This window comes from Chiloscyllium plagiosum, unplaced genomic scaffold, assembly GCF_037043375.1.
Source record: "Chiloscyllium plagiosum isolate Xiang-an unplaced genomic scaffold, Cpla_swu_hap1 HiC_scaffold_31, whole genome shotgun sequence".
Lineage (NCBI taxonomy): Eukaryota > Metazoa > Chordata > Chondrichthyes > Orectolobiformes > Hemiscylliidae > Chiloscyllium > Chiloscyllium plagiosum.
Window position 1 is genome coordinate 16,744,899 of NW_028270169.1, and position 17,935 is coordinate 16,762,833.

At 38.0% G+C, this 17,935-nt stretch overlaps 1 protein-coding gene across 1 annotated transcript in view; it reads right to left on the bottom strand.

The window, feature by feature from the left end:
* Positions 1-1,834: 1,834 nt before the first annotated feature.
* Positions 1,835-17,935, bottom strand: part of lhfpl7 (LHFPL tetraspan subfamily member 7) — a 317,248-nt gene continuing 301,147 nt past the window's right edge. Inside the window, exon 3 of the mRNA XM_043718313.2 lies at positions 1,835-12,429. Coding sequence (XP_043574248.1) covers positions 12,203-12,429 — 227 coding nt within the window. The 3' untranslated portion in view covers positions 1,835-12,202. The remainder of the gene's footprint in view (positions 12,430-17,935) is intronic.

Genomic DNA, 17,935 nt, shown 5'->3' on the forward strand with positions numbered 1-17,935 from the left:
TCATTACAAGCTGCCTGGCTCTCTCTCCGCATTAAAAAGCAGGCTAATCAGTGAGGTTGATGCTCTGTAACTCCGCGCTCAAGATCTTGTGCACTAAAAAAGACAATACTATCCACAAAGCTGGATGCCTCCTAATGAGAATCTAAGTCAGTGAATGCTATCAAGCAAGATTAGACCCATACGGTACATGTCTTCATGTCAGCACAAAACTGTCCTGCTCGATCCATGAGATGCCTGGCTGATCTTACAGAAAATTGCAAGTGCTAGATTTTACCTCCAAAATAGAGGGATTATGCCCTGTATTGGTGGCTTTGTTAATCCAAGAGTAATCATGATGATGTGGTGAGGCTGGTGCTTTGCCAATACTGAGTTGTGTGAGTGAAAGATCGAGGACCTTAGTAGCAATGGACGGTGTAGAAACCTTGTGCAGAAGTTCCATGAAGAGAGAACGTAGATAGCCAGCATAATTATTCATGATTGGCAACAGACTCTGAAGAGACCAGTCACCAGGTATCTACTCTGGATCACCTCTCAAGCTTTTGTGCCAGCAACTTTCTCAATAGAGGAGAATTGGATGTATAACATTAATATGATAAGTAGGGGAATTCTGAGATGCAAATATATTGAATTGAGCTAGTTGCCACTCGAAAGCTACATTACCTCTTATTTTCCTTCTGCTTGAATCTCCAAAGTCCACGTGCAAAAATGCCACTCTGTCTAGAGGGAACAATGCTCGAATAAGATTCTGATCTCGGCATTTAAAGTTTGAGGGGAAAATTGAGTATTGTGCAATGCCAAGAATCTGACTTTTTCATTCTTGGCCAATTCAGTCACCTCATTCGCCATTATTCGCATTGCAATAAGGAGGGGAGCTTCTGTGCATGGTCTAGTATCAAGTAGAACTCCACATTTATTGTAAGTGGAATTTCAAATTTTTTTTTGTTTTAAATGCATTTTTATATTAGTGAACCTTATAGCATTCTTTACAAGATATAAGGCATGTTAAGAGACAAGTTCTCCTGAACATTTTAATCTGTGACACAATCAGCACATTTACTATCCACTGCTGGATGCCTTAACAGTGGACTTGTTGTATCTGTATAGTTTTGCAATAGGGATCATTTTACTATTGTCTTGCTTATCCAGTGGTTAGCACTGCAGCCTCACAATGCCAGGGATGCAAGCTCAATTCCAGCCTCGGGCAACTGTGTGTATGGCACATTCTCGCCATATCTTTGTGGGTTTTTGGGTGCTCCAGTTTGCTTCTACAGTCCAAAGATGTGCAGTCTAGGTGAATTGGCCAAGCTAAATTGCCCATAGTGTCCAGGGATGTGTTGGTTAGGTAGATTAGGCATAGGAAATGTAGGATTACAGAGATAAGGTAGTGGGGTGAGTCTGGTTGGGTTGCCTTTTGGAGTGTCGGTGTGGACTTGTGCTGAATGGTCTGTTTCCACATTATATAGAATCTATGTTTCTATCTATGGAAATAAGAATCAGCCATATTGTATGGGGCACCAGTTTTAAAGGAAAAGGTCTTACACACAATACTGTTTAAATGTACTTCACATATACCCATTTACTTAACAACTATAAACCATCAATCATTTATCATATTGATCACAACGTTCTTGCACATACTGCTTTTCTTTCGGTTCCAATAAATTAGCATAAAGGTTGAAGTAAACATAAAATGATCCAAAGATAGCGTCTACTTTTAAATACCAATAAGATCTGTATTGGCCCCAGTTGATTTTCCCTTTTGTTAATGTGATTGACATTGACTTAATCAGATTTTGGACATCTAATAAGACAAGTGAATAATTGTTGGGTTTGTAATTCACAATTTTATTCAGTAACAAGTAAGGTACATAAATGTATTAAACGTCATGAAAGGTGCAGACATGTCAACTTAAACCACAAACAGAACTGGTCAAGGAGTTTAAAATTCATTGCGTACTCATCAACATAAAAATTCTACATTTAGAATGGTCAATAAAACCTAACAATTGACTTGTTTATTTATTTACAATAAAATCACTGTACAAAATCGAGTTCACAACATCAGAAAGTGGCACATAATAGAGTGGATTACCAGTGTCTGTATGTGGAAGTTTTGAATGTGTTTGAAAGTACAAAAATTATACTTTGATGCACTTAGCTTGTTTGCACTTTGCAGGGATAGATTACAGAATAACTTATCGCAGCATTACAGTCGTCCCATTATCATGCTGAGGCTGATCCAATGTCTTGAGCTCTATAAGGTAAGTGAATGGCATTAATTAGTCTCCTGTAAAATTATTTAGATTATATCAGTTATGTTTGTTACTCACTTATCCCTTGAATTTAATGCAGATTTCTTTCTAGAGAAGTAAATTAGTCCCTCTAATGTTTAGGGTACGAGAGAAAGCTTGTGTTTTGATGTACAAAAACATATTTTAATAAAGCTATGTCTTATAGCCCATCATACTTTGTAATAGTGATTTCTGTGCACGTGCACTTGTTATTTTGTAATATTTATTATGTTATATTTCAAGGCAATTATTTTCACGAGGTTTATTTAATTAACATTTTATGCTAACTTAAACTGTGGGAGAAGGAATTACATGTAAACCATACTGACTGGGTGAAGAAGCATTTTCTTGTTCTGATGTTGGAATGCTAATGGGATGTATTGTAAATAGATTATGAATAAGATTATTTACGCTTTCTTCATTTTAGAATTGAGATGAGACTTTTATGATTTGATTGTCCAGAATTATATCAGGGCAGGGAATAAAGGAACATTCTGAGTTGCAATTATCAATGAAATGAAATGGAAATTTTTAGTATAGATGTTTGGATATCATGGACTGAATTTTCACTCACAGGAGAGGGTTAGCAGAGTTGCGGGCACACATTGAAAATTTTGTCCCCAATGGGTATCAGTGAATTCTGGTGCATCTGGCATTTTCAGATGGAAGTTTGGATGTGGGTGGGGGAGTTGGAAACTTGCTGAAATCCAATGATTGTCCCATTAAAACTCCTTAAGGAGCCAGCAGAAGGTCAGATGTTAATTTTTGAACTAGTTTTACAAATAATTTGTGCACAGCTGTCGAATTCAATATGGGAAGTAGCAAGGTTTTATTTTAAACTGGAAAAAAAAATTGCCATGAGGGGTTTTGATGAGGTATTGGCTACTGTGTTGTTTGTCTGACCATCTGGCCAATTTTCAGAGCATGATGCATTCGGCTGTCTGAACTCCTGCCTCCTCGTTTGTGCAAATCAGCTGCTGACCCTGTAATGGCTCCCTCCTACCTTTGTTGGCTTCGTTGAATAGGCATACCCACTATCCTTGGCTCCACTAATTGAGTTAAATTAGGGCATTAACATTTGAACAATGAGTGGTGCAGACGTGGCACAGGATTGGCACATGAACATTATCCAAGCATTAGAGTTCTGACACCAATTTGAAAATCAAGACTCAATTGTAATTTTCTGTTTTATTTTCATAAACTGAAGCAGAATATTAAGTAACAGTCAAAACAAGAATGTGACTGTTTTGAAATGAAAATGTTGTTGCTAATGTGTTGAACATTATCCAGATGATGTGGAGGTGCCAGTGTTGGACTGGGGTGGACAAAGTCAGAAGTCACACAACACCAGGTTATAGTCCAACAGGTTTATTTGAAATCACAAGCCTTTGGAGCACAGCTCCTTTATCAGGTGAAGGAGCGCTGCTCCGAAAGCTTGTGATTTTAAATAAACCTGTTGGACTACAACCTGGTGTCATATGACTTCTGACATTGTGTTGCATGATGTACCATTTATTTCATGTAAGAGTTATTTGTAACATTTGCTCCATATTATTGTCTGAAAACCAATCTCAAACGTTTTGCCCCTCCAATTTTCATCTTTCTTTCCCTTTGTTATCCTACCAGCATTAGCCTCTCTCTCTAAGGCACTTCTCCTCAGTTAGTTTTCACAGTGAATATTCTCAATCTATTAGCTATGGATGGCAATTACAAAATCATGAGCATGTTCTTCCGAGAGTAGAAAGAAACTGGATCGGAGGAAAGCTCAAGAACCAGAAGACAGAGATTATAGGTGATTGGCAAAAGAAACAATGATTATATGAGGGGAAAATCCTTTTTCGTAGTGAGTGACTGTAATCTGAAAAGTCCTGTTTGAGAGGATGGTTAAGGCAGATTCACTCATGGCTTCAAAAAAGGAATAGGATAAACACTTAAAGGAAGGAATATTTAAGAGCTAGGGTTGAGGGACTAATAAAATTGCTCTCGCAGTGAGCTAGTACAAACTCAGTGGATGGAATGGTCTTCTTTTGTAATGTGACCATTCTATGATTTCATGAATTGCAACTGAACTCAATTCTGTTCTCATTAAATGTCAAAATTGATGTATTTTACATTTCTGTTGCGGGTGGTGGAAGTTATTCTTTTTTGGCCATTTGATGACTCACAGAAGGGTTCACAGACAAGTGGTCACCCCTGGGGGGATCACAGAGTCATGCAGCAAGATCAGGCTCTTTGGCCTACATCCTCTGCCAATCTATCCCACATTTCACACTTGGTCCGGTGCTCATCTACATATTTTTTAAAGGTTGTTTTGCTTTCCTATCTCTACTACCCTCTCAGGCAGTGCATTCCAGATTCTGGCCAACCTCTGAATGAAAAGGAGTTTTTAGTCAAATGCCCTCGGAACCTCCCGCTCTTCACTTTAAAATTATGCCCCCTCATAATGGACCCTTCAACTAAAGGGAGCAGCTGCATCCTGTCCAGGCCCTCATAATCTTATATACTTCAATCAGGTTTATCTTGAACTTTCTCTGCTCTAATGAAAACAATTTGAGTTTATCCAGCCTTTACCTGAGTCCATTTTAGTGGCCGGTAAAATTCCAGCTGATATTTTTTTTAAATGGCTCAGTATTGCCCGATGATCTCTTTAACATGTTTTAAGCTAAACATTTTCATGGAGTCTGCCTCCACTCTGCAGCACAGTTGGAAAGATGCAGTGGAGATGAGAACCAAATTGCTGTATTGACCTCCAAATGTTACATGCAACTAGTCACATGCAATCATATTGCCACTAGTTTACAGCTCAGAATGCATTGTCTGCAATCAAGCAGGTGCAACAGCCCCAAATGCTTGCCTATCTCAAATTCTGTTCGCAACACGATGCATAAATCTCACTTCAAACGACCGAGTTGAATAACACCATGTTAAAGAAAACCCTCATTAATATTCTGAGTGTGAGTGTGAGTGCTGGCTGATGGATTTGATTTAAAGTGACATTTCAGACAACACTTCATTCTTTAATTGCATTTAAAAATAAAGGCAAATATATACAACGAAATATGTTCAACAAGTTATGTTACAGTGTGCTACTCCATGAGTCATTTGAGTATTTATTTGAGTATCATTTGATTTGTGTTTTGATGGCAACCTTTAATGTTATTAAGATTAAAAATATTGGAAGGTAATGGTAAAAGGAATGGATCATGTCCGGCAATATCAAAGCATATTACACCAGATATCAGAGTGTCATTGAGAACATGAGAAAACTCTTAAGAATAAAAGCTTTTTACATATGAGGAAATGCTCCTGTAGCAAGCTCGCATCTTGGCATCCAATGATATTTTGATAATCCTCAATTTCTTCCTCTCTATCGCTATGCCTGGTAATAATTCCAAACATAAATCATTCCTTTTTGTGGAAAAACAGGTTGCTTCTGTTAACATTTTGACTTACTTCTCACAACTTTAATCTTGTGTCTTAACATTTTACCAGCTAACCCTATTTTGGGGTTATTCTGGGGTTATATCTTCTAACTTTTTTTTACTCTAGGCTATAGACTTCAGGATTCTATTGTCTTTCTTCATACTTCATCCTTTTTTACACTCAGATTCACACTTGTTGTATTACTTTGCATCATTTCTAGTATCTGTTTGCGTATTTTCTGATCAGAATTGCCCAGGACCTGGGCCAAATCACTTATGACCCTCTCAGCTGAGAAATTCATATAATTTGGACAACCTCATGAAAGGGGAAGAGCACAAACAACTAAAAGGTTACATCAACTTCAGTAAAAATGATAAAGAAGTAGATGATCAGAACATATTGTGTCTAATACACTGGTCATATACTGTGTTGTAGCATAACTAATAAACTTAGTCATTTGGTCATGTAGAACTTGGGTATTACTGACAAAAGATACACTTTGTTGAAACTTTTCATAATTGGATTAGTATTCTTGTGAAATGTCCTGATGAGTGCAAGATTAAATGCTTCAACAAATGTGCCTTTCTCCCATAATACTTATGTTTAAAATATTTGAAATAGTTTGTTAGGCAGTTGATATTTGACCAGCTTTACTAATTCTGCTAATTTAAGTTATTAGTTGAGATAATCTAGCAATCACCACTATTTCTACTGGTCTAAGCTAAAGGGGCATGTTACCCTGTATATGAAGCATGGTGAAAACTGCTGTTCTTGATTTTATTGAACTGTTGGCCACCTTCACTGTCTTCAGAATTAAGAAGTTCCTTGGGCTTTGATATTAAAATAAAGAAAGTCAGCTTGCAATATTTATTAATTCATGTGAAATTTCTTTGTCATCAGTTTTAATAGTGGAACTAAATTGTTTATTTTTAAATGCATGATGCTTGGTGAAATAATGGAAAAGGAATATCAAATAGGTACTATTTGCATGACTTTGTCTCAAGGCAATTTTTAAGGGTGAAATTAGATCTACACCTGGCTTTGGCTCATAGCCACTAAAGAACAGATCAGTAAGATGTTAAAACAGCCACTAAATTAACTTTGATTATTGGTCAATTTGCCAGCTTGGTTGATTTCAGATCAAAGCTTTTTGCCTACAACAGTCAGTCTGGATAATTCCCAAAGCTGACTGCTGTCCCATTGGAAATTAAGGCAGTTATCAATGTGACTGTTTCCAATATTTCCTACTGTTCACCACGACCTGAAAATTGTTTGAGGTACAAACACTGGTTTTTGACCACCACTCTATAAGTTACCTGCAGAACTTTCTGTGGAAAAACAGACAGCCACTTTTATACCAAACATTTAGAAATCAGTTTACATAAAAATGGGAAAAAAAAATTAAAAGAGAATTCCAAATATAGCACACACACTTTTTGTACACCATGTACAAAACCTTCTTTTGAACGAACTGTTAAGTGGAAAACCTGGTTATCTTGTTTATTGATGTTTCTTGCTGTTAGATAATAAAAGGCACAAATTGGTTTGGTCAGAACAATGTGTAAGACAGAGTAGTAGAGTCAGTTTGCAGTAATTTCATCCACATTAAGTAGTAAAAGTAAAGTTGTCATAGTCCTAGAAGATCATAGGTTGCTTTTTCAATACAGAGAGAGTTGCCTGGTGGTGAGTTTAACATGAGGGTCTCCACACCTCCGGCAAGGGCACCTTCATGGTAACTTTAGCTGGTAGTTGAACTGAACCCATGCTGTTTGTCACCCTGCAGAGCAACCAACTGTTCAGCCACCTGAGCTAACTGACCCCCAATGTTATGTACAGACAGTTTCAGATGCAATATTATAGCTGTTACATAGAGTTTTAAATATCATTATGCATATTAAATGGAAGAGATTGGCGGTAAGAAAGCTGTTCCATTTTGCAATCCGTTCACTTATAGTACATATTTATCTAAAGGAAAAGAAAATTGGACCCTTCTATTAAATCTAAACAGAGTTTCATTAAACAATTTAGCAGTTTAAGTAAACACTCTGTGGTTGTGGCTGTGAATCCCAGGCTGGTCTTAACACTGATCTGATAATTGTAAATGTGATTTGGTTAACTTCTTGTCAAAAGCTAAATGTCACCTCAGTTTGGCCAGGCAATTTTGGGTGCAGAATAAAAAACTAATGTTTCATCATTGTTTCCAATAATTTTAAAAATCAACTCCTAGGGATTTCTGCCCTGGTGTTTTGTTAAAGAATTAGGTAGAATTGGGCTGGGAAAATGTTAAATAGTAGAGGGGAATATGTATATTATTAGAAAACAAGCTAGTCTTGTGCTAGAGTTTACTGATATCAAAGTGTAGACCAAGCCAATAAAACCACATGTTCCAGAAACGGGGGGAGAAGATTTTCTATGCATGTTATGCAAATACATTTATGAAAAACCTGGTGGAAATCTTCCTCATGGAGCATTTAGAATTCCATGTTTCTGAGTGGCCCATGATATAATTATTCATTTAATTTTAAGTAATTAAAGTCTTATGATATTAAGTCATGTTTGCTTCATTTCAGAATTTGTTTTGCCTATTGCGCTGATAATATAATGGAGTAAAATTTCTAAAAGAGCCAAATCAAATGCCGGTGTTAGGTTATTATCACTCTTTTCAAAACCTATTCTGATCAAATCGTTTTTTTCTATTGATCAAAAGCTGCATTAAATTTTGTTTATGTGTAGGGGACATTAAGACTGCTGTAGATCACTGAGCAGCTGTAATAGCTAAACAGATGGACTGTGGAATTTTAGTCACACATTATTGCACGTCTCATCAAAAAGTATTTATAACTGATGTCAATTGATTAAGTGCTAAAAACATTTGTTTTGGACTTTAAATGTATTTTGTTACAACAGTGGTACATATAGACTGTCATATTTTAACATCCCATCATCTGATTGCTCTACCTGAGACCTTTCATGGACTTTGAAATGGTTTTTAAAAGAGGAAAGAATACTGACCTTAAATGGTTGGTGTGATCACAGGACCACAAACTGAGGCAAGCCTAGGAGATAAATGTGGAATAAGTGAACCCATCTCTCCTGAAATTTTATCTTAGCACATTGAAACTTTGCAACTGAGTCAGCACCAAGGAATTCACATCTCTTAATTCACGATTACATGATCTTTTCACATTCTGGGATATGAAAGGGTCACCTGCCAGTTAGGCAGCTTTGAAAGACAATGGAGCCAGATTTAGGAATATACAAACAAACCATGTTTCAGTAGCTGCTTGCAGAGCAGAGCAGAAAGGAGGAAAACTTACTTTGTAAGAACAAGACTTGGAAATCTTTATCTCTCTCCTGTTTCTCTCAATCTTGAAGGCAATACTTTAAGGGCATTTAAACGGTCATTGGATAGGCATATGGACAAGAATGGAATACTGTAGGTTAGATGGACTTCAGATTGGTTCCACAGGTTGGCGGAACATCATGGGCCAAAGGGCCTGTACTGCACTGTAAAGTTCTATGTTCTATATTCTATGATACTTCCCAAAAAAGCAAATTGAAGAACCAACCATTTGCAAGAACTCAAAAAAGTGTTTATATATTTTCCCATTGCGGAAGGTACAAGCCAACAATTAAACAACTATGGCCTTAGGTTAAATTCTAACACAAGGACTCTAAAAACCTTTAAATTGCTAGCCCTTATTCTTCCTGCCTATACTAAACACTTTGATTTTTAAACTTATCACCCGTGTCTGCATGCATATTGCGTTTTCAAATTATTGTTCTGTTGCATTAATAGATTGTAAAATTCCTCTTTCATTCAAAAAAACCTTTTAATTTTGATGAGTATGACTATTTAGTTGAAGTGTGTGTGTTTGAATGAAATAAAAATATTTGTTGCACCGAATGAGAGGAGTTTGAAAAAGGGGGAGCTGATCAGCCTTCCTCATCTGGTCATAACAATGTTTTAGACTGATGTAGCTCTGAAATCAAATTTGATATCCTCAGCTTTTAATGGTGTTACCTATGCTTGCAATTCTACCTAATAATCATATTTTAATACATTTTCCCATCAGGCAAAAAACTTCCAATTAATCTTTTAATCTGTTCTAATTTAAATCTCAACTCAGATCATAAAATGTAAAGGACTATACTTGCTTCAATATAGGGTTAATCAAAATTGCATTCCTCTAGATATTTTATTTGCAAATAACTGAAACCGTTCTGGCGAAAGGAGCATATAAATACCTGCAAAGTGAATTCCAAATAAGATGTTAATGTAATTTGTTGTTTTTCAAATGGACCTGTTCAGAGATGTTATTATACACCTTTGGAATAGGTGGGATTTGAACACATGCCTCCCTGGAACTGGGTAGAGACACTATCACAGCACCACAAGAGGGCCCCAAATTAATCTCATTCTAGCCTGGCTAAAGAATTTTCAGGTGTGAAAAGTCCAATTTAATCAATTAGCAATTGGAAGTAGGGGTAAGGTATAAATTGCTACAATGACATTTACTAGAATGCTAAAATAAGATTTTTATGTTAATGACATTGATAAGGATCCTTTCAATCTGATGCTGCATGTAGGTGTCCTTGAAGGCTTTTATAGATCAGTTTAGAGATACAATAAAGAAACTATGAGATAGAGGATGTAAGTTCCAAATTTAAGATGACAATTTAATCAGTATTTGATCAATACGGATGTAATGGGCAATTTAGTGCTTTATTTGTTTCAGGGTTAGGCCAATGGTCTGTGACATTAACATTCAGACTGCTTGCCTTAAGAATAGAACAAAGGTATTTTGTAGTGAATAGAATTACCACACTATTGAATATTGTACAGCAAGTAGATTATAGTGTGTTACAAATTTGTTCCCCAAATTATCCCCATCTAAGTAATATATAACGGTTCTAAATGAAAATTAATAAAGCAAATAACTTCTGTACAAGTAATTGTATGTCAGTGAGACACCAAGAAATTTGGTAAATCTAAAGCTTGCAGGAGGATATATCTTGTTAAAAAACTATGTGTAAAATCAACTTAATTTAAAAAAAAAGATTTTATATCATTATCTTAGTGGTATATATTAGTAGTAGACTGAGGCATCTGTCGGGGGGGAAGAAATTACTGTTCACTGATTAATTCCATTTGGCTGTAGTTCCTAGATCCCAACAAGTTGAATTTAATGCCATTTGGTGTTGTGTAGAAAGGACACATTCTCAATAGGTGGCATGTATGTAATGATAAGTTAATAAGAAGGAATTGTTAAGGTGGAACCATTGTATTAAGTAACAACTACAGAAGTGTAAAGCCATATGGATAATTTTTCTAGATGTTTATCCTGAATTTGTTCCTTTGTGATTGTAGCACATGTTCTGATGTGTTTTGTACTGACATGAAAGTTGGAGGATCAAAATTGAGATTCTCTATTTAAAGGTTAACTACACTGATCATGAGACATTAGTGGACAGACTGCATGAAGTGCTTTCAAAGATTTTAAGAGTGTGCAGCCCTTTGAGAACTTAGGCATTGCATTGATCTTACAACCTTGGTTAGAAATAATTGTACATGCAATCCTTGGTCCACAGTTTGTTCTATTTTATGTCCATCTGCTAACATTTGATAAAAGTCTCACTGTGAGGTCTATTACTGAGATTTTGATCTTATGTTATAAAGTACAATAAGATCTCCAGTTAATTGACAAGCTATGCTTTGCTTTTAAAACTGGAGTTATCTGCAATCTCCAGCATGTTCTGGATGTCTGCTGATTAAACTTATCATTTCAGTTTCAAAAAGTGTACATTTCTATGTTACCTGGCAGTCTTGTACACTAGTTAAAATTTTATTCTGATGCTCGCAGACATGGAACAGAAGAATATTTTGAAATAAGCAACCTTGTAACCACAGAATTACTCTTCTTTTGCTAATCTGTTCACAGTTCATTGTTTGAGGGTTGCATTGAACAATGATAAACCTCAGCATCCTTCTTATGAGCTAGTAAACATTATGCTGCCATTCTGTAACTGTGATATCTTCACAGAGCTTATTTCTGTTACTTTGTTCATCGTAATCAAAATTCTTTAGTAAATTGAACCCTCGCATATCTTACTGTTACTCAACCTTGTAGTTTCCTCAAAACTACAGCCAACCCAGCTGATGGTACAAATTGCCTGAATTAATAGATACTTGTTTCCGGTTAAATTTATAATCCATGTAACAGTAATACTGCTCACAGCACGTATTTCGGAACTGATTTCCTTAGAACATTTTGCACAAATTGCAGTGTTGGCAGCTGGTTGTGTATTTTGAGGAAATCAGGAAGACTTTTTGTGTAATGCACTTTGGGTCACTTAAATCAAATTGACCTTATTTTGCTTTTTTATAGCTTAAAGAAGTGCTCTCATATCTTCTGTTCATTACTGAAAGTCTAAAAGCAGGGTTTTTGTTTAGCAGTGCTGTACTTGTCCTTTTTCAGTAACGTGTACTATAAGATTGTAGGTATTGGAGTCGGTGAGCTGGATTCTTTCGGTGCGTATTTGGAGAAGAAAGGTAAGAAGACTGCAAGCATGACCCCGACGATGGCAAGCATATAACCCCATCCAATCTGACAATCCGCTGCATGATAAATGCTGGAATTTCCGCAGTATTTCTGCACAAGGGGTGAGTTCAATCCGAAAGGATAGATCAGGAGTCCAGATGCCATAATAAACACTGCAAAGAGAAAAAAACAATTTATTCATTTAGGAGCTCCATTATTGTAATTTCTTCCCCAGTCCTCTGTAGCAGAAATCAGAATTCTTTTCATATGTTTCTGGAATTAAGTCAGTAACAAGTAATAGTACAACAATCCTTCATTTTAGGGAATGTAAGGAATAGCATTTTAAAATCACATGACTGATATGGTTGCAAACCCCATTAGAAACGCACAGTTTTTTTTGGTATGTTCCCTTATACTTGAATGACTCATTGTACACTTGCTTAAGTAAATATACAGCAATGCACATTTGTCATATGGTAAGTTGTGGTTAGGTCAATTATTACTACAAAAAAACTCCATAACATCGACACAATTTGGAGGAAACCATTGGCACAAAGCACCTTCCTAAAGGAACACATAGACTCTGACCGAACATCTCAACAATTAGACCTCAATCTGCCTTGGAGCGTGTGGACACCCCTCTGTAAAATATGTGGGTGGTGTGGCTACCTGATGTACAAATGGTTCCTTAAAACCTGATGCACTGAGTTTCTGCGGCAATTTCTGCTTTCACTTGCTCCTTAATCCTTACCTGGCTGATTCTGTGGAAAACCTTGCTTCCAACCCCAGATTTGACCATGACATCCTGCAGTTACACTTGACTCTCCAGTAAGGGCATCAGACTAGTTCTGCAGTGGAATACCAGACCTGGTAGCTAAAGGAATGCACCAACATATTAATCCAGCAGGTCTGTTGCTTTTTGGAGCACTGCTTATGAGCCTGTGGCAGCAGAAATGCCTTAAACCCTCTTGAGCTTCCAGCAAAGTCTTCTGCCACTGTAGGTTTACCAGACTCATGATTTCCACGGAACAGCCGCAGCACCCACCTCCCTGTTTCTAGCTTCGTATTCCTCTTCCATACATCTGTGATGCTGTGTTGTTTCTTCCTCAGCCCACCCACGATTGCCAGTCTGACACACCCAACCAACCCATCTTCTAGTGTCTGCTTTCTCTCGATTGCTGGGTTCTTACCCTGACATTGTCATGTGCTGTTTTCTGGCTTGTCAGAGACATCTTCAATAATCCCTGGCTACACCCTCCCACCCTTTGCAATCCCGCTTCGTGGTCAGTGTCAATGTGGCCGACTGCTAGGGAGTACAACAGAATTTCATTTTTAAAGAGTGATAATGAGAGCATGCCATTACATTTGGCAGGACCTTTGGTTTTAATGCATTTTGAAGTTTATCCTGTTTTACAAATCTCAAAGGTCAATCAATAGGACCTGACTGCTATAATCCTGAGCATTGCTCTGGAGTGGTTAAGCATATTGATCTGTATTTTCAATAATGGACTATTATAGCTGCTCAAAATTGAAATAGTGAAATTTCAGCTTCTCACATAAATAGTCACAGATAAATCTAACCTTATGCCTTTATTTTGGTTGCATCTATATCAAAGAGGCTCACAGAAGGATGCACAATAAAAGCATTTCAGTATCACTTATAATGATGGAGCTGAACAAAACAGGAATGTTTCAATCTGCAATTGCTCAGTTCACTAAAAGCGGATCATAACCTTTTATTAAATAATAGTTCGATGTCATCTAACCAGCCAGCACAATCTACAAGTAAGCAAGATCCTATTAATTCTGCGCAAACAGTGTTTGGCAAAGTGCATAGTTGGCAGACAAAGAAACTGGAAAAAATTAGAAAACACTTGAAAGCATTAGAAGGCAACTTAATTGGATTAGATTCAGTGATTTCTGATTCCTGAACCTTCCTATCAAGCTGCACATTTCTTGTTCAAGATATTGCATTTATACAGCAGTGGGTTTTTTTTTATAGGATAGAATGACCATAGCAGGCTGATTGCACTCCACTGAGATGTTGAAAGTGAGATGTCTAGCTGGCTCACTGAGTCTCATGTTCATCCGACTCGAGGAGATGTGCACGTCAGGTGAATTGGTCATGCTAAATTGCCCATAGTGTTAGGTGCATTAGTCAGAGGTAGGGGAATGGGTTTGGGTGGGTTGATCTTTGGGGGGTCAGTGTGGACTTGTTGGGCCGAAGGGCCTGTTTCCATACTGTAGGGAATCTAATCTAATCTAGATGCTGTCACAGAACCTATCTGTCAAGTCTCTGCAGCAGACTGCTCAGGACTGACTCCATAGTGTGCAAGGTTTTTATTTCCCCAAAAGGTATCAAATAAATTTCGGCTCCACAAACATTCTCTTTTTCAAAGGAGGAAGTACTTTGAACAAGAGGTTTTTTACACGAGAATCTCCTTTTTAAAAGTTTAGAGCAGGTTTAGTGAGGTTAGAGTGATAGCACCTTAGACACTACAGACAGAATTTTAACCCTGACACACTGCTTCTGACAGAGGACCTGGAGATGGGTGTCATTTCTTCTCTCACTTTTGGCTGACTCCTATGTGATGGCAATTAACATTTTCTAATCAACCTGTTCAGAGATGTTAGGATACACTGTTGGAGCAGGTGGCTGTTGAACCCAAGTTCAGAGATAGGGGCACTGCCACTCTGCAAAGAAGCACCCACAATTAACACATACATCATGGCGACATACGCAGGAGCCACGTGCAATCCGTACCACTTACTGGCTTCTGAAATTATCCCTGTCAGGAGAATGATGTTTAAAAAGGGTGACGTGGTTGAGGTGCAGGATTGGGACGTGGAGTTTCTCTGGGCGTTAGGTCCCTGCATTTGTTTTTGCTTATCCGTTGGGCTCTCACCTCTGAGATAGACGATTGTGGCTTCATGCCCCCTTTCAGCACACCAGCTGACCCGATGCCGTACGGTGCTGCCAAGGGCAGCTCCATGTCTATGAAGGACTATTCAAAGGAGCAGGAGGGGAGCACCAGAAATGTTCCAATCCCTTGAAATGGGCAATGCCTTACTTCTGGTAACACAACTCAAATCACAAGCAGATGAAGTTTATTTTAGCAGAATGTGGAAAACGTGATTCTTGGGCTTTACATTTTGGAACAAAGGGTCTCAAGTTGCCAGAGTCTTTTGGATAGGATAAGTACCCTTTTGAATTGTTAAAGATTGAGGTAAATATGTGTAAAAATTGTGGTGTAGTCTGTGGGAATTTGGTGTTCCTAGCTCGGGTAATCTTAATTTTAATAATCTCAAAACCGGGTCTAAACTAAAGCTTCACTAATAAAATTTCCATAGTTCCAGAGGACTGCTCTCTCAGTAGAGAGAGATGACTGCTGGTGATTTAACTTGTGGGGTATGACACCTCAAGTGAGAGGGGGTGAGTTTGAGAAGATATGACCTTCATGGTGACCTCAACCCGTACAGGAATTGAACCCATGCTGTTGCCGTCACTGAGCATCACAAACAAGCAGTCCAACTAAGTGATTTCCCCCCCAACATACATACACCCCCACCCACCAAGAGTGGCTAGACTTCAAAATCACTTCACAGGCTGTAAATACTCTCTGGTCAAGGAGGTTGCAACATGTGAGTCTTTTGTTTCCACATCTAAGGTTAATTCAAGCAAGAGTCTAGAGCAATTGAACTTTGTGGTCTACAAGAGATGCTTCATTTCCAGTGGTGCAGCAAAATCAATGCACTGTTCCTGGCAAGATGTTATGGCCTCATCTTTGTAAAACAGTCCAACACCACAGTAGATCTGCTGACACTGAACTTGTGTTGTCTGTTTCTTTGAAGATTGTTTGGCAGAGAGCAGTGATTGATGGAAATTAAGCCGCCTACGCCAATAGCAAGCAAATGGCAGGGCAATCTTGAAGGCACAGACTATAACAGCACAGCTCTCCAGTTATGATGAACATTTCCAGAACACTGGATCAGATTCAACTGGAGGAGTTTTTCTAAAGTGGGACAGCTCATTTCAGGACAGTTGTGAAGGGAAGATGAAAGAAGTATATATGTGCTGCCTGAGAGGGTGGTAGAGACAGGTACTCCTGCAACATTTAAGAAGCATTGGGCAACTACTTAAAATATCAGGGCATAGTAGGCTATGGACCAAGTGCAGGTAAGTGGGATTAGTATAGTTTGGTGTTAATTGGTCGGCGTGGACATAGTGGGCCGAAGGGCCTGATTTTATGCTCCATGACTTTATCCAGAGGAAGCCCGTATGTGAATGTCCCCAAGGCGCGAAATTTACAAAAGGGTGCTGTATTTGTTGAAGTACATTGACAGCTTATACCTCGTATGACATTGCCAAATGAAATCATAGCCTGAAACCACATACTTGTTCTCTGATGAGTTCCTATAATATGAGGTTGTAAGGGATTGGTTCATTGCTTGAATTCTATTGCATCACAAAATTTCAAATCCCCAGTCAAACTTTTCAGATTGTCTTTTGAGCCAAGTGATAATTTCTTCATACCCAATTTGCGACCGATTCTGTTTTTCTCTCTAATATATTTTACTGATGGAGTTCAATCATCTAGGCCAGTTCCTCACTCAGCCACAATAGAATACTGCACACTTAATACGGTGAGACAAATACTCAGTGTTTTATAATGAGCTATGGTTAGGCCATAATCAGTTCCCAAAGCTGTCTTTGAAAGTGCAGTGCAAGTGGCCATTTGTACCAAGGGTGGGCATTCTCCAACAGAAAACACTAACACTGGGATTGCTGCCAGTGGGACATCCTCCAAATGTTGCAAAGCCCATCATGTGTTTGCTTTCTGATTATTGTATTATTCCTGACAGACTTGCAGTACAATAATAAAAAAAACAAAATATTGTGGATACTGGAAAATTGAAATAAAAACAGAACATGCTGGAGAATCTCAGCATCACTGGCTTGGCCAGCATTTATTGCCACCACTAATTGCCTTTAGGGCAGTTAACAGTTGACCACATTGCTGTGGGTCTGGAATCATATGTTGGCCAGACCAGGTAAGGACAGTAGAGTTCCTTCATTAAAGGACATTAGTGAGCCAGATGAACATTTAGGGCAATTCTGCCTCACAATGCCAAGGACCTGGGGTTTGATTCCAGCCTTGGGTGACTGTGTAAAGTTTGCACATTTTCCCTGTGTCTGCTTGGGTGTCTTCCCACAGTCCAAAGATGTGCAGGTTAAATTGTTTATATCTGTCAGCCAAGTATCCCTGAATGGACCAGATTGACAGCCCCAATCAGGGAACTCATACTCTATGAGGTCCACTTGGCTGACCTCATTATTATTACTATAAAATCTAGGTGAAGAAGCCTACGTCTGTGTATTGATTCTACCAAGGCTAGGAACAGCAGGAGGAAAGTTGAGTAAAATCAATCAGCAATATTTAGGTTCTGCCAGCTTTCTGCCATTCTAAATGTTCACTGCTTCTCTGTTTTTGTAATTTACCATGTTGTGTAATATCAGGTTATCATGAAAGATTTCCCTTGCTTCTAAGAAGTAACTGCTAGCTAGTCATAAACCTGTACAAAGCGGCTTCTTCACTTGCTTGTGTGAGTAGTTGATCCTGAACAACTTATTGGATTCTAATAAAGAAAAGCATGAAGCACATCATGTCCATATTTACT